Genomic DNA, 24,599 nt, shown 5'->3' with positions numbered 1-24,599 from the left:
TGTGCAAAAGTTGAGGGTCTTGGCTGTCATGATGTTATGTAAGTGGCATTGCCTTCTTGGGAAAGCTCCAAGAGTATGCACTTACAGGTGAGTGAGGGCAGGAAAGTGCATCTGCTACTGTCCAGCCTTCACTCCATCTGTGACATGTCACCGTGCCAGTATAGTTCAGAACCACTGTTACTGCAGCCGTATCTTTCCGCATCAACCGTTGACATCATGCAGGCCAAGGGTTTACATGCCTTTAACTGGCCTGTCACACATCACTGTCATCTGCAGATGGCTGGTTGTTGGAACATAAATACTGGGTAATGCATCACAGATAGTCATGTGTTGCAGCAGTATGCACATATGTTTGTTCCCTTCTCATAAGCACAATGTTCAGTGTTAACCTACACCTGCTACTGTTAACAGTGCAGGTGTTCTTTCTGAGGCCCTGTAAAGCACACAGCCTCAGCACTACTGTGCGAAGCACTTAGCATATAGTATGGCACCAAAATTACGGCTCACTTTTCCATGCTTTCATGCTTTTGTGGCATTGCTGATGGACATGCGTGTGAGGACATTTGTGTTCTGGTGAACAACTGGTATGCTGTAGGCTCACCAGTAACTCCTGTTACACACTAGTACTTTAATCAGTGAGGTGGCCTACTATGATCCAGTGCAGTCCTATGTGTATTGCATGCTCTGGTGACATTGTGTGGTCAGGTGAACATGCTATGAGTGTACAGACAGCCTCCATTCTAACCGCATAGAGCTAGTGCTCGCACAGATATGATGTGATAGTCAAGATTTATGATCTCCTTTACATGTAGGCATCTTGACAAGCAGGCTTTTTGTGCCACCTAATCCATTCAGGAGCCCATGTCACAAACTTGCAGTAAATAGGGGTGAATCATGGCAGTCACAGAAGTATTATCTGTGGGCAGCTATACATAATGTTTGTGGAGGAAGGAGTCACACCGACTCATGACATGTAACAGGAAGCTGACACATACCTGATTTTCGTTTACTGTCAACCATTGTCGGAACATAGGCTTTGCTAATATGTACGTGCAGGGACAGCAGCATGTAGTCCCTACTGCTAACATAAGTGAGTATGGCACTCAGTGCCAGATGTTCTGTATGGGGCTTGCTTACTCGCTGTGTGATGGCGGTATAGATTTCCCAGCTTGGTCCCTTGCACCTCAATTCCAAAACACCTTACCAGCCAGTATGTGTTGAAAAATTGGGCACAGTCACCTTTTGCAGAACTTTCATGGAGTGGTTGTCCTCCGGAGAGGGTGTGCATGTGACAGTCCTGCATATTGACAGGCGTAGGAATGCTCTTACAACTTTAAGGGCTAATTTTCAACAATTATAGACACAGTATATATGTACTTGTGATAGAGTATGTGATAGAAAGCCTCAGACTGCCTTAACGGACCAGCTCCAGCTATCTGGCCGATCCACCTTAAGACAGACAGGAAAGGGATCCTCGGGTGGGGCCATTTCCCTGAGGTAAGGGATACAAAGGTGAGGCCCTGAGAGAGTTAGAGAAGCCCCAGGAAGGAGAAGGAAGCTGCAATCCAATGCTGTATTTGTTCTGGACATTTTGCTTTGCATATCAGTCTGCTGAGGTAAGCAGCCATTTGCTTCTTTTCTGTTATGTGATTTTTAAAATAAACTGATGAAAAGCAGACCATTCTCCAGCCTGGTCTGTTCTGTGGCCTACTCCAGCCATAGACCGCTCCAAGGGCATCACATATGGTGGCGGAAGTGGGATTACCTGTTCTAAGCATCTGCACAGACAGGGACCCACACTAGCAGAAAATTTTTTTTTTTTTTTTTTGGGGGGGGGGGGGGGCATTGGCTGCAACAGCAGCCACACAGGATTTTTTTTTTTTGTTTGTTTATTGGTACCGGCTAGGAGAGAAGCTCTGCTGGAAGGAGGGAACAGAAGAAGTGAGTCAGAGCTGGAGAAGCAGGCTTTTCTTTTATTTGGTTATTTTCTTGAAAGAAGAGGAAAGGTTTCCGGCCTTGAAGGAGCAGGAGCTCAGACTAGCCTTTACAGGAACCTCCTTGAGAAATGGAGCAAGCCCTGGTGGAGGGACAGTAACAGCTCCGGGCAGCTGCTCAGAGCCAGTATGCGCAGCACCAGCAGCTACAGCAACAATTGCAGCAACACCTGGAAGCCCAAGCACAGCTTAACGGCCAATTACTACAAAGAACATCAGCGCTAGGGACCGCTGGGGTACACACCGGAATGGAACAGCGTCCAACCCCACCAATACTGGAAATTTGGCTGACAAAGATGGGGCCCCAAGATGAGGGTGGCGGTGTTATTGTTTGTAAGGTTTTGGGTGGACCCTTGGACACTGTGACTGCTGACCACGCCCACGGGGGAAGTCCCGTGAGAGGCCACAGATCAGGCTCAGCTTTGGGACACACAACACAGAGTTATATCTTTTATTAGACAGAGTTGAGAAGCCACCAGAGGTGGCAGTAGTGAGTAGAGATGAAGCGTGGCTAGGCTAGGGTTCCTCAGAATACTGGAACAGCGATTCCCTCTATGGCTGTGCTGTAGTGGAGAAAACTGAGATAGTGAGTACAGTGGAGCATACACAGGGTTCTGGTATAGAGCCTCGTTGGTAAAGTTACTCACACAGCGGTTTCTCCCGGAAGGTGACACAGAAGCTGGAATAGAGGCAGGCCCTAGAGGAGCGAGTACCCAGTTCCAGGGAACAGCTCTGAGGAAATAAAGTTGATAACTCCCTGACGATGTAGGCAGCGGTTTCTTCCAAGCAGAAGAGATAAGTTCAGGCAGCGAGTCAGGGAACATGGGCCCTCGAGGAGCGAGTACCGGTTTCTGATAGCGACCTGAAAGAAATGAGAGAGGCCCCCGAGGAGCGGGTACCCCGTTAGGATAAAATCCAAAAGTTGGAGAGGCAGAGTAGCTAGGTATGGAGAGCGAATCCCATCCGTAAGGAGGTCCCGACCGTTGCTAACTCGAATAGCTAGCGAAAAGTGTAGGCTTTTGTATCCGGGATGCGTGACGTCATCACAGGGAGATGCCCCTGAGGTTCACGCCAAAGAGAGAATAAGAAGCAGGGCCGCGTGGCGCGCGCGCCCTATGGTACCTGGACAACATGGCGGGATGCAACGCCCAAGCCGGACCGGGGACGCCGGAGAGGACAGCAGGCAGACACCATGGCAGCCAGACATCCATCAACCGTGGGAGGCGTCGCAAAAAAGGTAAGGTGGGTGGAGTGGAGATGTCGGGCAGCGACAGTCATAACAGGCGGAGGCCATGGCCTGGCCTAAGTCCCTGGCCTAGGTCCCAGTGGGCCATGAGAGTGGCTCCACATTTAACCGGTGAGGCCCAGGCCGCATACCGGACCCTTGACAACCAACAACCCAAGACTATCAGGAGGTCAAGGCTGCCATACTCGATAGACAGGGACTGTCTAAGGAGTCTTATCGGAAAAGCTTCCGGGACTTAACCTTTACACCAGTAGAGAGACCTCAGGTTCTGGCGGTGGCTAGAACCCGATAATAAAAGGGGAGTTGAAGTTGCGGAGACTGTCGTGGCAGAACATTTTGTGGACGTTCTCCCCTCCTGAGTGCATGAATGGGTGCGGTGATCCTGAAGGATGTGGTTTCCCTAATAGAGCGTTATTTGGATGCTACAGACACAGGCCGTGGGCTTACTCCAGCAGAGAAGAATTCCCGAATAAAGGGCTTGGAGAAAGGAAGGAGAGATTTGAGAGGTGGAACCCTAAGCTGCTATATCAGCTGAGAAGTGAAGAATCTCTCTACCTCACGAGACCCCGATAACGCCTTAGAAGGGCCTGAGGGCGGAACGAGTAAACACCCAGGAGCAGTGATGCCAAAAGGGACCTGCTTCAACTGTGGAGAGAGGGGTACTTTGCCCGGGACTGCTATCGAATGGAGGATGAATTTATGGACATCAATTTGGTGGCCCCTCACTCCTTCTTCTCGTTTGTGGACATTCCCTGCTCAGGGTTTACAACCTTCATGGTTCCGGTGGAGCTAGATGGCGACCTGACCCAAACCTTAGTAGACTTGGGAAGTGCAAAAACTCTCATTCAGAGGAAACTGGTCAAAAGAACACAGATTGATTATGAACAGACAGTGACCCTCGCTTGCATACATGGAGACCAGAGACAATACCCGACCAGTCAGGTCCTGTTGAAGACTCCAGTGGGACAAGCTACAGTAGAAGTGGGAGTGCTCCCCTGAATACTATATCCGGTGATACTGGGACGAGATCATCCAGACGTTGGGACTCTTTGGGCCCGGCTAATGAGGGGCCCAGATGACTTCAGCGAGGAAGAGTCCTCATTTCCGGAGGTCTTTCCATTTGAAGACATGGACTTGTATATTAATAATCCTAAGACATCCAAGCCTTGTAGACAATGTAGGATAGAAAAGTATAATTATTCCCAAGATTTAGAGGCAGTCGTGGAGTTAGAGGGGGCTCCCCAACCCATATACATTCACAGAGATACAAACGACCCATATACATTCACAGAGATACAAACGACGTTAAGGAGAATGAAACCGTCATCTCACCCATTTGATCAAATCCCTTCTAAAATGCTTCTTCTCATCCCGGACACAATAGCAAAAACCCTAGCAGATATCATAAACTGCTCTCTAGCACATGGTATCTACCCAGATGACCTAAAAACTGCCTCAATCAAGCCACTACTAAAAAAACCTAATCTAAATGCATGTGATCCCAACAACTTCCGCCCTATTTCCAACCTCCCTTTCATAGCCAAAATCATGGAAAAATTGGTAAACACCCAACTATCCAACTACTTAGAAGACCACAGTATTCTGTCCCCAAACCAATATGGTTTTCGCAAAGCCGCAAGCACAGAAACGCTACTACTCTCACTCACGGACTTCCTCCTCTCTGGTATTGATAAAGGCCAAGCATATTTACTAATCCTCCTCGACTTCTCGGCGGCCTTCGACACTGTCAACCACTCCCTCCTTCTAAAACAACTGGCAAACATTGGTTTAACAGGTGCCACATTAAACTGGTTCAAAACATTTCTAGGAAACAGAGGATATAGAGTCAAAATTCACAACAAAGAATCCCAATACCACCCATCTAATAGAGGGGTGCCGCAAGGTTCATCACTTTCACCCACACTCTTCAATGTCTACCTGCTACCACTATGTCAATTACTTACAAAATTAAGCCTGAAACACTTCCTTTTCGCAGACGACGTACAGATCGTGATCCCCATAAAAGAATCAATCTCAAAAACAATGGAATACTGGGACACTTGCTTATTAGAAATTAAACTTCTCCTCAACAGTCTAAATCTTGTGCTCAATGCTTCGAAAACAGAATTCCTGCTCATATCACCGGAAAACAATAACATACTTCTAAAACCACCCACACTCCTTCAAACAGCCCATGTAAGAGATCTAGGAGCCATACTAGACAATCGTCTCAACCTCAAACCATTCATTAATCAAACCACAAAGGATTGCTTCTACAAATTGCATATTCTGAAAAGAATTAAACCACTCTTCCACGCTCAGGACTTTAGAACAATCTTGCAAGCTATAATCTTTTCCAAACTAGATTATTGCAACTCGTTACTACTAGGCCTCCCAGCCTCTTATACTAAACCTCTACAAATGGTTCAGAACTCTGCAGCCAGAGTCCTTACAAATTCCAGGAAAATCGACCACATTTCCCCTATCCTCAAAAACCTCCATTGGCTACCAATCCATTATAGAATCATGTACAAAACCATCAACATCATTTACAAAACTATCAACCAACACACGCAAATCGACCTACAAATACCACTTAAAAAATACACTTCCGTCAGACCCATCAGGGAATACTACAAAGAGTCTCTCCAAATTCCAAAGGCCAAAACCTTCCAACATAAATCCTTGAGTCTCAGAGCCTTCTCTTCAGCAGGTCCAGCTCTCTGGAACTCTATCCCACCAGACTTAAGACAGGAGCCATGCTCTCTAACATTTAGGAAAAGACTAAAAACTTGGCTTTTCAAAAAAGCATTTCCAAGCCCTGAATAATACCTTCACGCAACAGCACAACTGGATCTAAATTCTGTGTTATATTTATTCATATTCTCTGTCATACTTAGCCTTCTAGATACATAGGTTCCATCTCACTGTGATATACCGCCACATTTATTCGCATAGTCTTATTTACTCTTCTTGTTACTCTTCTACATTAATTGGCTGAAATGTAAATATTGCTCTGTTCCTTTATCTCCCCTCTTCCAGTTCCAAGTTAATTTTCCCTGTTTTTTGTAACTTTCTCACATCCTTTTCTGATTCCCTGTATTTAAAGTTCAAGGTTTTTATTGAGAATATTGTTATTACGCTACGTTATGCCTTTCACACTTTGTTAATTGTAAACCGGGTTGATGTGATGCCTGTCATGAAACTCGGTATAACAAAACAATAAATAAATAAATAAATAAATATAGGTTCCCTCAGACTGGATAGGTGAGGGAAACGCCGGGAATTTTAGGCGGGCCCAACAAGAAGATGGGGCACTAAAAGGGGCCCAGGAGAATATACAGATGATAGATGGGGAATTAGTCTCTGGGGTGGAGGGTCAAAAGTTAGCCCCCCTTTTTTTGTACTCAAGAAAAATCTAGTATACAGAGTAGCAAAAGGGAATCTGGAAGGCGAAACGGTTAAGCAGCTTTTGGTTCCCCAGCAGTATCATCAGCAAGTGTTGTGGCTCGCCCATAGTCATCTGTTGGGGGGCCACCTAGGGGAAGAGAAAACACAAGAAAAGATTTTAGCCCAGTTCTATTGGCCTGGCTTGTATCGACACGTTCAGGACTACTGTCAGTCCGGCCCTACCTGTCAGCTGACCAGTCCGGCAGCAACGCACATAGCTCCCCTAGTGCCATGGCAATTATATAGACACCTTTTGAGAGGGTCACTATGGACTTGGTAGGCCCCCTAGAAAGGTCTAGCCGTGGAAACAAATATATCCTGGTCATTCTCGACTATGCAACCAGGTATCCCAAAGCTATTCCCCTATGAGATATGAAGACTCAAACAATAGCCACGGCCTTGGTGGAGGTGATTTCCCGGGTAGGATTACCCAAAGAGATATTAACCGACCAAGGGACCCTGTTTGTCTCTAAAGTGATGAAACAAGTTTGCATATTATTGCAGGTAAAAACCCTGAGGACGTCAGTTTACCATCCACAAACTGATGGGCTCATGGAGCGTTTTAACAAAACTCTTAAGCAGAAGATGGAAAGAATTGGGACTTACTCTTGCTGTATATATTGTTCACCATTCGGGTAGTCCCTCAAATTTCGACCGGGTTTTCCCCATTCAAATTATTGTATGGTAGAAGACCACGGAGAATCCTAGGTGTAGTACGAGAGACTTGGGAGGAGGAACCCAACTCTGGACGGAATTTGCCCGACTATGTGATCAAGATGCAGGACCAACTGGGGAGGGCAGGGGAGGTTGCCCGACTATGCCTGGAAAAGGCCCAGGCTACCCAAGCCCGGCAATGTAACCTGTCCGCTGTTCATCGGGTCTTCCAGCCAGGAGACCACGTACTAGTGTTCTACCGACTTCAGAAAGTAAATTGCTGTCCTGTTGGCAAGGTCTATATGAGGTACTGGAGAAGATGGGCCCAGTGGATTATAAGGTGGCCCAACCCGACAAACAGAAGAAGGCCCAGATCTTCCACGTGAATCTACAAAAAAATTGGGTTGCTCCAACTTGCAGTCTGGTCCAAACTTCCAGGCCCCAGATGATCCCATATGGGGACCAACTCTCCACAATGCAGAAAGTGGACCTAGATAAACTGGTGACTCAGAATAAAGAGGTCTTCTCAACTATGCCCGGGAGAACTCACTTAACTTGTCACGACATTATTACAAACCCAGGAGTAGTAGTTAAACAACAGCTCTACCGGATTCCCGAAGCCAGGAGGCAGGTTGTAGAAGCTGAGGTGAAAGAAATGCTTTGATTTGGAGTAATAGAGGAATCCAATAGCGATTGGTCCTCGCTCATTGTAATGGTACCTAAACCAGATGGTAGAATCCGGTTCTGTATTGACTTCCGGAAAGTCAATGAGGCTTCAAAGGTGGATGCATACCGAATACCCCGCGTGGATGAACTTATTGAATGCTTGGGAACTGCCCAGTTCATCTCCACGCTTGATTTGACAAAGGGATACTGGCAAGTTCCCCTGGCGCCAACTGCAAAGGAGAAGATAGCTTTCTCAACACCGGAAGGACACTTCCAGTTTATGGTCCTGCTGTTGCGATTTCATGAGGCTCCAGCTACTTTCCAGCGCTTGGTAGACCACTTGCTATGCCCACATCAGGGTTATGCAGTGGCCTATTTTGATGACATCGTCATTTATAGTGGTGAATGGGAGACACATCTAAGACAATTACAGGCAGTACTTACAAGTCTACAAAGAGCTGGACTGACTGCCAACCCCAAGAAATGTAAATTATGGGGTCAAGAAGTACAATATCTGGGATACTCCCTTGGGAGAGGAAAAGTCCACCCGCAGGCGTGGAAAATAGAAGCAATTACCCGAGTCCCGGTTCCACAGACAAAAAGTAAGGTGAGAGCCTTTATAGGTCTCATTGGTTACTATCGACGGTTCATACCAAACCTTTCAGAAAAAGCGGAGCCCCTCACTGTTACGACTGGGCACAGGTCTCATGTTGTGAACACCACTATGAGGAGTGTCTCGGGGTGGAGAGAGACAGTAGTGTCTAGTACTGGCTGGTGCAGGCAGGAATGAGAAAACCCTATGGTAATTCTGAAGGTGGAGTAGACAGATGGAGTATAACACAGGCTGGCAATATCTGATACTAGATGCATGGAAGTATGGGTGAGCTTTAGTACTGGATCAGCATGAAGGTATGTATGAGAGTGACTGCAAGTAAAAGTGAACAGGAACTGGAACTGGGTGCTGGTAAGGCTGAATACTGAAAGCATGCAGGTAAGGGTGAAACTGACTGGAGGTATATGTGATTAGACTGAGGGAACCTAAGGAGACAAGACAGACAGACAACCCAGGACAACCCTACACTGGACATGAAACACATAAGCCTGAAGACAACAAGGCAAGAAGGGGACCCGAAGGTCTAACACAAGGCCAGACAAGGCAGAGACCCTAAGGCCACACATACACACAGCGAGGAATGGCAGAAGGCCCGAAGGCCACACACACACACACCGCAACGCAGAAGACCCGTAGGCCACACGCACACAGTAATGCTGAGGGCCCGAAGGCCACACACACACGGAAGGACAGAGGGCCCAAAGGCCACACACACACACAGCTGGACTGAGGGCCTGAAGGCCACACACACACGGCTGGACTGAGGGCCCAAAGGCCACACACACACGGCAGGACTGAGGGCCCGAAGGCCAACATACACGGCGGGGCTGAGGGCCCGAAACCCACACACAGACGGCAGGGCAGAGGGCCCGAAGGCCACACACACACAGTGCTAGGCAGAGGGCCCGAAGGCCACACAAAGAAAGCAAAGGGCCTGTAGGCCACACACAGCAGGCAGAGGGCCCGTAGGCCACACACAGAGTAAGCAAGGCAAGGCAACGCAGGGTAGAAGGCTCGAAGGCCACACGTAACAAAGCAAGGAAGGCTAGAGCAGGGAGCCCAGGCAAGCTCGATGCTGAAGCACCGATGGAACTGCTAGACAGGGTTATAAAGGAAAGTCTGGGGTATAGAGTAGACAGGAAGGAAGGAGTGGGCCAGCCAGAAGAACATGCTCGTGGGGGACCTCTGGTGGTGAGGCGGCTGCATAGCAGCCATAGCCGTAACACTCACATTAGGGATGTGAATCGTTTTTTTTGACGATTGAAAATATCGTATGATATTTTCAAAGTCATCAGAAATCGGAGGGCTCCCCAAAACCGATAGGAAAACCCCACAAAATTGTTCGTGGGGTTCTCTTTTCATTTTGGGGGAGGGCGGGAAAAACAGCACACAAAAACAACCCCTAAACCCACCCCGACCCTTTAAAACAGCTCCCTTAGCTTCTCCCACCCTCCCGACCCCCCCCCAAAATGTTTTAAAATTACCTGGTGGTCCAGTGGGGGACCCGGGAGCGATCTCCCGCTCTCGGGCCGTCGGATGCCACTAATAAAAATGGCGCCGATGGCCCTTTGCCCTTACCATGTGACAGGGTATCCGTGCCATTGGCCGGCCCCTGTCACATGGAGCACTGGATGGCCCGCTTGAAGACTTGGACAAAGTGTTGGAGGTCCTGGAGGAGCGGGTCCCCATGTTCCCATAGGGGGGATGCCCAGGCCAAAGCCTTGCCGTCCAATAGTGAAAGGTTAAAGGTGGTTTTCACAGCATCGAAGGAGAACTGGGCTGGCTGCAGAGAGAAGTGCATGAAGCACTCATTGAGAAAGCCCCAGCTTAGCCCTGGGTCGCCGGTATACTGAGGCGGGGCTGGTAACTGGAGAGAAGAGGCGTGGGCGCTGGTGTATTGGGAGCCACACTTGAGGCTGTAGAGGCATCCAGACGGGCGTTCAAACGTAGTAAGGAAGCAGCCAAGGACTCCAGCATTGTTGCTGCTGTTGAATCTTCAGCGCTAGGCCTGTAAACCGGAGAGATCCACCGGGTCCATGGCCTCAGCAAACTGTTGCGCTGCCACGTAGTCGGTGGACCCTTAGGCCGAGATGAGGTCGACGCTTCCTGTAGGAGGGTTTCCCACAAGCCCTCGCTGTCGGGAGGCGGATGCTGGAGATGGAGACCCAACAGGACCTTCGACTTTACCAGCCCTTGTTCCCCCACAAGTTGAGCCCTTGGGTGCCAGGGCCAGCAGGACTTAGGAGCGGGTCTGAAGACAAGAGGCAGGACAGAGTCAAATGTACCAGGGTCGAGGCCGGCAGCGGTCAGGAGGGTCCAAAGGCAAGCCAGAGGTCAGGGCAGGCAGCAGGCAAGACGGAATCCAAGAACGAGCCGAGTCGAAACCAGAGAAGCAAGCCAAGGGGATAGGAACAGACGAATACATGGAGCTGGAACTGAAGACATGGAGCTGGAACTGAAGACACAGGGCTGGAAACAGGAACAGATGAGCAACTAGCTACTCCAAGGAGCAAGACCTGTTGCTGGGGCAAAGGTTGGGTAGCAGGGGCTGCCTTAAATACTGCTGGTGGCCCTGGAGAGTGTCTGGGTCACCGGAGGCTTTTCCTGTTGCTGCCCCTTTAAGTTCGAGGTGGAGCTGCACACGCGCCGGAGCTGGGGCTGGAGGTGCGGTGATGGCCTTGTCAGCTCCCCGCCGCGTTAGGGGGACGGCAGCAGTGCAGGGAGCTGCGACAAGAGACCGGGGCGGCTGCAGGCCGTGTGGCCTCGTGGCCTGCTGCCATAACACCATGGATATTTGAACATTTAATAAGGACAGTTGCCAGCCCATCTCATGCAATCTCTCTTTTGAACAAGGATATTGCTGCCGGTCATGGCTTTTCACTTCTGTTACTCTTCCTAGGACAGCTGCAGAGAGAATGTACAATGAAGCATTCACATCTACTCAGTCTGTCATCAGGCGTACCTTTAGGTTCATGAAAGATGTTTCAGGTGTCTGGAAAAAACGAGTGGGGTGCCTTCCAGTACAAGCTACACACAGTTGCTGAGATCTTGCTTGCCTGCTGTATGCTTCACAATATTGTTGTCAGGTACGGCATCACAGCAGATATTAACCAGAATCTAGAAGAGGATCCTGTGTGCTTCTCTGTGCATGGCAGAGTAGCATGGGATTTATTTAATGTTTGGGTACTTGACATGTACTTGTATCCTGGATTGGCCTTTGTTGGAAACAGACCCTCAGTCTGACCCAGTATGGCACCTTCTTATGTTCAGTGTCAGAATGGGAGTCAGGTTCACAGCTAAACCATTGAGCACTATTTGGCGTGTAAGTATTGGTCAAGGTCTGCTGATACAGAATTACAGAGCTATCCAGAGTGGATGTTTCCTCCCTTATTCTGCTGTTATTGTGTTTTGCAGGACAGCATTGCCTGGCTTATACTTCCCAACTGAAGGATTGCTTCTCTCTCCAAGGTAAACCAGAGGGATAGGCAAAGAGAAAGGAGCTGAGCGCCATTGATATTAAGGTCTATGTGGTGACACAACACACTTTCCACCTCTGACAGACCTTTTACACTTCTTCTAGAAAAACTGAACAAAAGTGATGCAGATTGCACATGTAGAACGCAGCTACCACTTTTACTCTTAAAGGCAGTTGCTCAAACAGAAAGACAGCTGGGGCAAATCAGGACAGCATACCATATATATGTTTTCCTCTACCTACAATTGGTCTGCAATACCTCTAGCAAGAGTCAGTTGGAAGTAGGGGCATCTTGCAAATAGCAGAAATTGGCCACCTATGTGCCTCTTTACTGGTTTACAGTTTCTTTATGTGGAAGCAGCTTCACTTGGTGTTTGTTTATATGCTTTTGCCCATTTTGCTTATGTATTCAACAAAACTCTTATAAAGAGACATCCCTCCCCCATATAGGAGATGTCTGAGGGGCAGATGTAATAAGCTGCGCTAAGCCAACCGTGTGCTTTGAGTCTGATTTTTGCCCAGATTTTTCGGTGCTAATGTTACTCATGTATGTAATATAGGTTTTAGCACTGAAAAAAGCCTGTGCAAAAATCAGAGTAAAAGCACACGGTTGGCTTAGCATGGGCACATGCAAATGCCATGTAAACAAAACTATTATTTATTACTGGTCAATGCAAACAGCCATGTTAGAAGGGATACATTTTAGTGCCTGTTTTTTACACAGAGTAAGGGCAAGAGTAATAAAGCGCATGTCTGGTGGCATTTTAGTCCATTGCTGGCATTTGTATGACTGTGGGGAGGTGGATTACATATACTTTGCAGGTCAACCCAAGCATAATAGTGGCAGAGGCTTTACAGTGAGGAAGAGAGAAAGAACAGACCGAAAGAAGACTGTTTATTGCAGAAGAAGAGAGGAGGGCCCGAGAGGAGTAGGACTTGGCTCAAGCTATTCACAGATGGGCTTGCAGGCAGTAGATATTCTGCCTGAGGACAACTCTGCTGGGGTTGCCAGAGACAGACGTAGTCGGTATATAGACTGTGCTCCAGGGCAATTCTTTCTCTCTCTGAAGAAATCAAGGATGATATAGATCCTCTGACAGAGCCTGGACATGCCATTTCAGGCTTCTTTGTGCCATGCATTTTCTCGCCAAGGGCTCATTCTAAGGCCTAAGACCTCCTGGCCCTGGCACCTGAGGACTCAACCTAAGTATAACTATAGCTGGTGAATGTGAAGCTCCAGTTGGGACTTTGTCTCCGCCAACTCCATGTTGCATGAGCCACCATGCTCACCTCCTGGCCAGGCTGGGTCCTGACGCTCCCTGATACTGGGTCCAACCCCCAAGACAGTATACTGGCCCACCCCATCTTCCTGCTGTGCAGCAAGCCATGCACGGTTACCTTCCAAGGCCACTGCTCGCCAGGCTTCCTTTTTCTTAGGGCATGCACGCTCCAAATGTATGATATTTAAAGGTGTAGTAGTGGGAATCAACCTGAGGTGCCTTCTGATGACTTCACAGCCTCTTCCCTATTTAAGGCCTTCCTGGACGCCCTTCCAGTACCTCAGCAATAGGTTTTCTGTAACTGACACACTTTTACAGCAGATGGTTCTGTCATTATGGTTTTCTAAATATTTTTCCGCTTTTTACCGCAAAATAAAAATATCCTAACATTCTCCTAGATAGGCTTCATTGGGTGTTGGTGGTAAGGTAATAAGATTGTTTTGATTATTTCTGACTAACTGTGAGCAGCAAGTTTAGTTAAAAGATCAAACCTCATCCTGGTAAGCCATCTCTATGGGTATGCCCCAGGGATCAGCCCTATCATTGGCACTATTTAATGTATACATCCAACCACTCTAAGATACTTGCCAAGTGTCTCCAAGCTATCAATTCTAAGTTAAAATATAATGGATGATTGCTAAATTTAAATGTCTGGGGTTTTGTATCTGAATCATTCTACTCTTGGTCTTACTCCTGCAAGGTAACAGTCAGTGGTTATTTATTGGAGGCTAGAGATCTGGGTATCCTACTTGACCAGCAACTCACGTTGAAACCACAATTTAAAGCTGTCCTAAAGCTGCCTTTTCTTAAATTATGTATAGTCAGTAGAGATGTTCTTCGTTTTCAGCGTTCGGGTCGGGCTTCGGGTCGGGGGCTTTGTGGTAAAATTCGTTTTCCAACGGGTCTTTTTTTTTTTCGGCAATTTTCGATGAAGTGCATTAGTGCACACTAACGGGCCTTACTGAGCGCTACCAACCAGTTAGTGTGCACTATCTCAGCTTTAGTGTGCAGTACAATGACCGAGATAGTGCACATTAGGTAGATGTTAATGTGCATTAAGGTCCGTTAGTGTGCACTAACAAAGTGCTACTTAAAAATTAAAATGTATCAATTCATTTATTTATTTATTTATTTATTTATTTATTAACTTTTATTTACCGACATTCGTGAAGCACATCATGCCGGTTTACACAGAACTCAGGTGGGAGATACAGTAAAACAATATAACAATATAACATTATAACAATGTAATATAATATTACTAATTAAACTAAAAAACAAGAACAAAAACAACCAGACAAAAACAAAGGGGCGGATTTTAAGAGCCCTGCTCGCCTAAATCCGCCCAAATCCGGGCGGATTTAGGCGAGCAGGGCCCTGCTCAACCCCCCTTTCCCACACCCCTCCTACCCCTTTACCCACCCTCCCCCCCCTCACCCTACCCCTAGCCTACCCTACCCCTAACCTACCCTCCCCTTCCTCTCCCTCCCCCGTTTTCCCCTTTAAACCTCTGCTCCCTTGGCTCATTTCTGTACTGTTTATTTTGTTCACTTTGGGGTAGATTTTCAAAAACGGCGCGTTCGTGTACTTTTGCTGGCGCATCAGGCGCAAGCAAAAGTACGCGGGATTTTAGTAGATACGCGCGGAGCCGCGCGTATCCGCTAAAATCTGGGATCGGCGCGCGCAAGGCTATGGATTCTGTATAGCCGGCGTGCGCCGAGCCGCGCATCCTACCTCCGTTCCCTCCGAGGCCGCTCCGAAATCGGAGCGGCCTCGGAGGGAACTTTCTTTGCCCTCCCCTCACCTTCCCCTCCCTTCCCCTACCTAACCCACCCGCTCGGCCCTGTCTAAACCCCATCCTTACCTTTGTCGGGGGATTTACGCCTCCCAGAGGGAGGCGTGTGGGAAAGGGGGGTTGAGGAGGAGAAAGGGAGAAAAGCATAGTTAAAAGGAAGTAAAAAGGGAGAAAATACAGTAGGATAGAGGGAGACTATGTACAGCTGACTTATGTATAGGTATCACTTAACTAAGTAGAATTACGGAAGAGTCGAAAGGTCGACAAAGGCGGTCGAAACACTGGGAAATAGTTTCTTCAAGGGTTTAAAGGGGAGGTGGTGGGGGAGGGGGAATCCCCGAAAAGCTGCCCCTTCCACCCCCTGCATGTGCCGAGCCTATCTTGCATAGGCTCGGCGATGCGTGTAAGTCCCGGGGCTTTCCTGGGGGGGGGCGTGTCGGGGGGGGGCATGTTGCAGCTGGCGCGTCATTGGGGGTGTTCCGGGGGCGTGGCCGCGGGGCGAGGTTTTGGCCCAGGGGCGTGGCCGCGGCCTCCAGACCAGCCCCCGGACCGGAACATGGCACGCCGGCAGCCGGCCGGCACGCGCAAGTCGGGCAGGTGTAACTTGTAAAATAAATGTGTGGGGGGGAATTAGTTATGGCTGGGGGGGTGGGTTAGATAGGGGAAGGGAGGGAAAGGTGGGGAAAGGTGGGGGGTCTGGAAGGAAAGTTCCCTCCGAGGCCGCTCCGATTTCGGAGCGGCCTCGGAGGGAACTTTCGGAGGGAACAGAGGATGGCTGCGCAGCTCGGCACACACAGGCTGCCAATTTTGCGCAGCCTTGCGTGCGCTGACCCTATATTTTATAACATGCGCGCGGCAGCGTACGTATGTTATAAAATCGGGAGTAGATTTGTTTGCACCGGGTTGCGCGAAAAAATCTACTCCCGCGCACACCTTTTAAAATCCGCCCCTTAGTGCGCACTAATCCGAGCATGCTTGGTGGTGTCCTCAGGGGCCATTTTGTTTCTTCGATGTGCAGTTGTGCACGCAGTAACTACTTGTAAAAGCAGAAGCACCAGAGACTGAGACTGAGTGACAGTGTTGTGTTGAATTATTAACCACCAGAGAATAACAACCACTGTAAGTATATAAGATTTTGTTTTGGTTTTTCTATAGCATATTTTTTTTCACTAAAGTAGCATAAAATATAAAAATAGTACTTTATTTCATTTTAAGTTAAGTTACATCAGGGGAAATTAAAAGTTTAACACACAACGTACTTCATTTTATTTTATGCTAGATAGTGAAAAAAAGTTTAACACAGAGACGGACAACTTGGCCACAGTTTTCTCACCAGTTTTGTCAGCTGTCCTTCAGAGATCGGGGAGCTGCCTGGCCCTTCACCCCCTCCTCTCCCCCTTGTCCCAGCCAGTGAATGATGTGTGGGTGGGGGAGGATGGTGAAGGGTGAGACAGCTCCCTCCCTGCATTAAGGTGTGAGCATCTGAACAGAGGCACGTAACCTTTTGAAAATCTGGCCCTTAATGTTAGGTAAATACTGTTCCTTGCTTAGAATGACTGTGAGTTACTAAATGTGAGTCATAAGTAATTGAGATAAATAAGCGGCTTTTTCTTTCTTTCTTGAAAAGTGTTAATATAGCATGTGGAAGCTATACTGGGTGCTGCAACGAGATATTTGTAAATGCCTGTTTAATATACAAAATAACAGATTTCTGTTTTGTTTCTGAATTCTTGTTTTGCATGGGCTGTTATGGAGTTACATGCTCAGCAGTTCATTTATATAGGTAGTGTAGATTTTATCTGAGGTTTGCATGGGGACATCTGTTTTGGACTTGATTACTTTCATCACAGTCTGAGCCTAGCCAGTGTGTTTCTGTAGGGTTGGAAGCTCCTGCAGAACAAACCACTCTGGGGATGGTATCTTAATGCTGATTTATTAATAAGTAAGGAGACAACATAAACATTCCTTGCCTTACAATGTTCTGCAGAAATAAATAAACAAGTAATGTCAATCAAGGCTACAAGCCCTCTCAGTGGCCACGGCTTAATTTCAGTTTACTTATCCAGATCTGGTCATTTTCTACAGTAAATCCTTTCCGTAGACAAACAGTGAATACGTGAGGCATAATTTCTACTTACAGGGTTAACACAGAGCATCAGGACGTTCATATCACATAACATCAGTATACACAGGATTAAGAGCTCGTGGGTCTTCCGCCAGGGTCCCACGGTGTCACTGGGCCTACGAGCTCTCTAAATGCCAGGAATGTCTTCCTGGCCTCCCAACATGCTTTGTTTTGAATCCCCAGAAAACCAATCCTTCAGAGGTGGGGCCCATACAGACAGGAGGTAACTTTAAAAGGAATTACTCATGTAAATGTAACATTTTATCGTAGCAATTTTAAAAAGCCACTTGCACGTATAAAGTGCACTTACAAGTGAATGTCCTGTGGACAATTCAATGGCATATATTGCAGCAATTTTAAAAAGCCCGCTCTCACGGGTAAAGTGCATTTACATGTGTAAAACCCAAGTTTAAGCATGTAAATGCTTTTTAAAATCAGATCCTGAGCTAGCAGTAATCTGAGCCATTCTGTGACTCCACACACTGCCCAGCTGGCTTGAAACAAGCAGACCCTCAGTCAAGGCCAGCTGTGGCACATTATGCCCTAACAGTTTCCTCCTTCCCAAATCCTGGGAAAGGACATTCTGTAAAAGATGCAATGTATCCCATGATTTGGTATGGGGGACCCCCTAAAACAGTTCAGACAAGGATTTTATTGAAACTTCTTACATATATTCTACTACTGCATCCCCTGTTATTTCTGTAGTACTACTAGACGTAGGAAGTGCTGTAAAGATACACATAAGAGACAGTCTCTGTTCCATGGAGCTTAGTCTAGTCAAGACACATAGTCAAGACAAATAAGGGACTTCATGAAATATATTTTATATTTATTAAATATATTTATTACAGTAATCATAGTTAAAACTCCTCCTGGAATTTCAATACAACTCTATAATCCATCACGAGTTCTAAGATCCCAGAACAAAGGCATTCTTTCAGTCCCTTCTAACAATAGTACACCCCTAACTCAAATCAGGGATCGTATGTTCTCTATTGCTGCTGGTCCCAAACTCTGGAACTCTTTACCCAGTCCTTTAAGATTAACAACTGAAAAAAAATTCAAACAAGATCTCAAAACATGGCCCTTCCAAAAAGCCTATGAACTTTCTTGGAATTATTCATTGATAAATATCCTCTAATTTACAGACTCATAAGACTTTTCATACTTTTAATTTTTTATTACTTTTAGAAACTACTACATCCACTATATGAATAATTTATGTATTTTGTTATATTAATTACTAACATTTATAACTTTCATAATCTATTATTCCTGTATTTTGTTATAGTAATTACTATCTTTTATAACTTTTATATCCATTATTCACATACCTATATTAATGCTGTTGAAATGTATTATTACTTATTTTCAATGTATTCAATACTATATATTTGTAAACTGTTGTGATCTACTTCTGGAATGACGGTATATAAAAAGCATAAATAAATAAATAAAATAAATAAATAAACTAAACCTACCACCTTTAAATCATTTTTATGAACCTGCAGATTCCTCCTGTTCCTCTGGGCCTCCAGCTCTTTCAATTTGTGACTGCCCAGGGATTTTCCCCTCTGTTTTTTTACATCCTCCTCCCCCAATCAGATTACCTAGTCAGCTCAAGAAGTAGAAGACCTGACTTGGGAATCAAATTGGAGAACTTCTTCAATGTAGTTATGGAATGGTATATGCTAAGGTTGTGGTGCATTGCTCTGAGCTTGTAATCAGCACAGTGTATGTTTTATACAGCAGCTGTTCATATTTTCGCCGATACTTTCTTAGATACGCAGAATGGGAAATCTTTTGCACTTGAAGTCTGATGAATGCATTGCACTTCGAAAAGAAAACGTAGACCTTCGAAGAAATCAGAATAAGCTACTATGCAAGGTACGGCGGCAATGCATGTTCAGCTTGTATTTTTGCCAAATATAATTTTTCATATTAATAAAGAAGGTTAAAAAGTATAAGTGAAAAAATTGTTTCTAAATTTCACCTCTTAAATTGATTTGCTCTTTAATTACCAGAGTGATCACTTCCTGAATATATTTGTAAACAATTTCTCAAGCAATTTGCATCTGCATTAAATCTTGGCACAATTTTTTTAGACATACTACATTTTTTTAAGTGTGATAGTCAAAGATATCCAGCTAACCGGGTCATTCATCAAAATGCATTATGGCGTTAATGCACATGAAAAGAATTATAATGCAAGGCGCAAATGCAAATTTTTGGGAGGGGCAGGAGTTAGTTAAATGAGGGGCAATAGCACATGCTATTGCATGGTTTTAACTATACCTTTTTTCCTGGTGTTCAGCTGTGCAATATGGCCATAACACAATTCCAATTTGGCTTGAAGAGAAGGAGAGAAAGCCTTTGGAGAGAACCTCACTGTGTGCACCTATTTATAACTCTGTAGGAGGGCCATTTAATAGGTCAAGGTGAGGTGGTGGTGGTGGTGGTGGTTTAGGGTTTAGGGGCCAGTTTCACATGTAGAGTGAGAGTGCTATGTTTATATCACCCTAGCTTGATGGTACCCTGTTATGGAATCCAATAAACTAGGGTGAGAGAACATAGTAGAAATTTCATCTTTGTGAGACTTTCCTCACTCCAAATGACATCAAATCTTCACCAAGGGGCTGTTCATACGTCTCACTCTACATGCAAAACTGGCCCCTAAACCACCACCAACACCTCACCTCGATCTATTGCATAGCCCTCCTATAGAGATATAAATACTTAACCACTAGAAGGCCTTTATAGATAGTCTCTCTCTCAGTCTCTCTCAAAAACTAGATATTATCACAGGGTATGCTAAGTTTACTATACCACATGATACTACCATGGTGTGGTAATTCAAAAATTTCCATAAATATACCCCTTTTTGTTATCAATGAATTATTAGCACTTTTTGATGAATCTAGAGGTAAGTGAGTTAGCAGGGTAGGAATTATTAGGCTAATTTGCATGGGATATTTAGCAGCATGAGAAGGTCTAACTTATCCAATTAACATAGCTGGATAAATTTAGATATCTCTACTTATCCAGCTATGTTAACTGGATAAGTAGCTTCTCCACAAAACACCCATTTTCTGCCCACCACTCAGCCAGATAAGTACTTATCCAGCTAAGTACTTACCTGAATGAGTGGCAGTCGCTACATGCGGCTAGGGTATTCAGCCACCAGAAAGGTCCTTTATTATCTGGCTGAATAGCATTGAATATCAACCTCTAAGGGGCCCAATATTTCAAAGATATCTGGTTATCCAGATAACTGCTGCTGAATATAACCGAATAAATTCGAGTTAGCTGGGTAAGTTATAGCCAGATAATTTTAGACCTATTATTGAGCAGGTCGAACTTATTCGGTTAACTTAACTGGATAAGACTGAATATAGACACTTATCTGGTTAAGATAACCAGTCAAGTTGCCCTGCATTGATCCACCCATTTCCTGCCCCAAGATATCCAGCTATCTACTTAACCGGATAAGTCTCTATTATGTAGTAGCACTAAATATTAGACTCTAAGGGGCAGATTTTCAAAGGCTACGTGCGTAACATACATGCATAACCCGAGAAAATCTGCCCCTGCGCGCGCCGAGCCTATTTTGCATAGGCTCGGTGGCGCGTGCAAGTCCCGGGACGCGTATGTCCCGGGGCTTGCAAAAAGGGGCAGTCCGGGGGCGTAGCCAGGGGCGTGGAGGCGGTTCGGGGTGTGGCCGGGGGCAGGGTTGAGTGCCCCGGCACAGTGGCCTGTGCCGGGGCATGGCGCACACAAGTTATGCCAGCTGGAGTAAAGGTGGGGAGAGATTTAGGTAGGGATGGGGGGGTGGGTTAGATAGGGAAAGAGAGGGGAGGTGCGGGGGGGGCCGAATTTCGGAGTGGCCTTAGAGGGAACGGGGAAAGCCATCAGGGCTCCCCTCGGGCTCGGCGCACGCAAGGTTCACATGCGTGCACCCCCTTGCGCACACTGAGCCTGGATTTTATATCATGCGTGCAGCAGTGCGCGCATGTTATAAAATCGGGCGTGGATATGTTTGCGCTGGGTTGCGCGAACAAATCTACGCCCACGCGTAGATTTTAAGATCTGGCCCTATGTGTTTTGCCTTTTTTAATATGTAGCATTATCTATGAAATAGTAATCTGCATGCCCACTATCTCTTTGCTGAGAGGATATCATTATTGGGTATCTTTAGGGAAGCAAGGTTACTCAGCTCTTCTTTGAGGCTCTTGCTCCCAAAGAATTCACAAGGAAATATTTTAGATTATTTATTTTGACATTTATATGGTGCCCTAGAGAAGGGTCTCTTACAAATATTAGCATTCCAAGTTAATGGTACAAAAAAGAGAAAAAAAGAGTAAACTGTGAAATTGGACGAGTAAAACAGGAATGTTGATCAATTCATATGCCAGTTCAGGAATTCTATAATATATTCATACTGAAGAACTTGTCTGATCAGATAATGTAAATTAAAAACACTGTTGTTGGTGCCAGCTATATATTGTGTATGCACTGACGAAACCTTCATATTACTGACAAAATAACTAGTTGTGCTGTGCTCCATATATAAATTCAACTGGGTTTTTTTCCAGTAATGGGGATGGCATTGCTAATTATATGCACATACCCCTGGAATGTACCCATAAGCAAAAGGGATACTTGAAAATAAGAAAAAGAAATGGTAAGAGTTAATTTGCCTTAACGTTCTTCTTCTGTGCTTCTCTTTGCTCTTTTCAATGATATTTTCGAGAGAGGCTCTAATACTATTAAAAACTGTGAGATCCATATTCAGCACCATTTATCCAGTTAAGTTCATGCTTAGATAATTGGTGGGATCTTAATATCCTGCCACACTGAGGGTCGGATTTTAATACCTGCGCGCGGGCGTAGATTTGTGTGTGCAACCCTGCGTGCACAAATCTAAGCCTGATTTTATAACATGCGAGCGCAGCCACGTGCATGTTATAAAATCCAGGGTCGTAGCGCAAGGGGGTGAACCCTAGGGGAGCCCTGATGGCCCCCGATGGCTTTCCCTGTTCCCTCCGAGGCCGTTCCGAAATAGGAGCAGCCTTGGAGGGAACTTTCCTTCCACCCCCCACCTTCCCCTCCCTTCCCCTACCTAACCCGCCCCCCAACCCTACTTAAACCCCCCCCCCGACCTTTATTTTTCAGGTTGCGTCTGCATCTGGGCAGGCGTAGGTTGTGCTCGCCGGCCAAGTGCCGGCACGGAAACTCCCGGCCTCTGGCCACGCCTCTGACCCCGCCCTGCCCTGGACCGCCCATGCCCCGCCCTTTTTTTCAAGCCCCGGGACATACGTGCATCCCGGGGCTTGCGCACGTCGCCGGGCCTATGCAAAATAGGCTCAGTGCGCATAACCCCCCTGCACGTAGGGCTTTTAAAATCTGCCCCTGATTATCCAAGAGTTAGCTGGATATATTTTTATCCAACTAAGGGGGTCATTTTCAAAAGGGATCGGAGCGGGTTCTCGGTGGCGTCCGAATCAGAAGGGGAATAGTCGGGTCGGCACCGGGGCGGACACTGCGAAGACATCGCTGACGGCGAAAAGGTAAGGGCCCTTTTCGCTGCCAGTTTCGCGCCCAATAGCACCACCTTTTACGATGGCGCTATTGAGTGTGAAAGCCGGCAGCGATTGCACCGCGGAGGTGCGATTGCTGCCGGCTTTTTCAGGCCCGCCCCCTGCTTCGCCACCCTGCCCCCCAGTATTGCCGGATTTTCTAAGGTTTGCGACCTTAGAAAATCCAGGCCTAAGTTGTGAGCGTTCCGAGGAGGAGTTGGATATTCAACTAAGTTAGCCAGATAAGCACTAACTTTCAGCATTATTTGGCTAACATCGGGGGTCATTTTCTATCCCTATTGCACGTGAAAGCTGCCAGCTTTCGCAGGCCCGCCCCCCGCTTTGCCCCCCCCCCCGCCCCCCCGTTACCGCACGATTCAGGAAGGCCGCAGGCGTGCCATTTTAGAAAATCCAGGCCATAGCTAGGTTGGAGGATGGCCAACATAACCCCAGTTTTTAAAAAAGGATTGCAGGGTGATTCAAGAAACTACAAACAGGTCAGTTTGATATCAATGCTTAGAAAAATGGTTGAAACTATTATAAAGAACAACATTACTGAACATATTGATAGTCATATTTTAATGGGACATAGCTAACATGGATTCAGCCAAGGGAAGTCTTGCCTAACCAATCTGCTACATTTTTTTGAAGGCATGAATAAACATGTGGATAAAAGTGAGCCAGTTGACATAGTGTATCTGGATTTTCACAAAGCATTTGACAAATACCTCATGAAAGATTCTTGAGGAAATTGAAAAGTCATGAGGCAATATTCTTTTGTGGATTGAAAAACAGAAAACAGAGATTATAGCTAAATGGTAATTTTTCTCAATGGATAAAGGTCAATAGTGGAGTGTCCCAGGGATTTATACTGGGACTACTGCTTTTTAACATATTTATAAATGACCTAGAAATGGGAATAATGAGTGAGTTGATCTAATTTGCTGATGTTACAAAATTATTCAAAGTTGTTAAATCACAAGAGAATTGTGAGAAATTGCAGGAGGACCTTGCGAGATTGGGAAACTGGGCATCCAAATGACAGATGACATTTAATGTGGACAAGTGCAAAGTAATGTATATAGGGAAGAGCAATGCAAATTATAGTTACACAATGCAAGGTTCCACTCTGGGAGTCACCATTCAGGAAAAGGATCAAGGCATTATTGTAGATAATATGTTGAAATCCTCTGCTCAGTTTGTGACAGCAGCCAAGAAAGCAAATAGAATGCTAGGAATTATTCCGAAAGATAGAATAGAGTTTAGCTGGCTAACTAGCTAGCTGGACAGCAGCTGAATATGGACCTCTGTATCATATTTTCTTTTTTAATACAGGTTGAGTTCCATATCCTGTGTGATCTGCCCGCAAGACTCTCTTTATTTATTTATTTATTTATAAAATTCTTATAACCCACATATTCCATGTACCAGTTCACAATGGCTTACAATATGCATACATAATAAATAAAAAATAAAATAAAATAAAAAACATTTACAAAAATCATAGAGGAAAAACACTCAGGAAAGAGAAAAAGGACCCTCCGTAACTGAAATGCCTGTTCAAAAAAGTATATCTTAAATGCTTTCTTGAATTACTTTCTTGATTTACTACTTGATTTACTACTCTTCAGTTTGTCAATCAGGTCTACCACATCTTCTAGGTTCACCGTGATTTGATTCAGTCCATCTGAATCATTACCCATGAAAACCTTCTCCATTACGGGT

At 45.9% G+C, this 24,599-nt stretch overlaps 1 protein-coding gene across 1 annotated transcript in view; it reads left to right on the top strand.

Moving 5' to 3' along the window:
• Positions 1–24,599, top strand: part of CAGE1 (cancer antigen 1) — a 176,909-nt gene that overhangs the window by 89,385 nt on the left and 62,925 nt on the right. The window contains exon 8 of the mRNA XM_029590619.1: positions 19,081–19,185. Coding sequence (XP_029446479.1) covers positions 19,081–19,185 — 105 coding nt within the window. The remainder of the gene's footprint in view (positions 1–19,080; positions 19,186–24,599) is intronic.

The sequence above is a fragment of the Rhinatrema bivittatum genome, chromosome 2 (assembly GCF_901001135.1).
Source record: "Rhinatrema bivittatum chromosome 2, aRhiBiv1.1, whole genome shotgun sequence".
NCBI classification, from domain to species: Eukaryota; Metazoa; Chordata; class Amphibia; order Gymnophiona; family Rhinatrematidae; genus Rhinatrema; species Rhinatrema bivittatum.
Note: the sequence above shows the minus strand (reverse complement) of the source record. Positions and strands in the feature narration are given on the sequence as shown.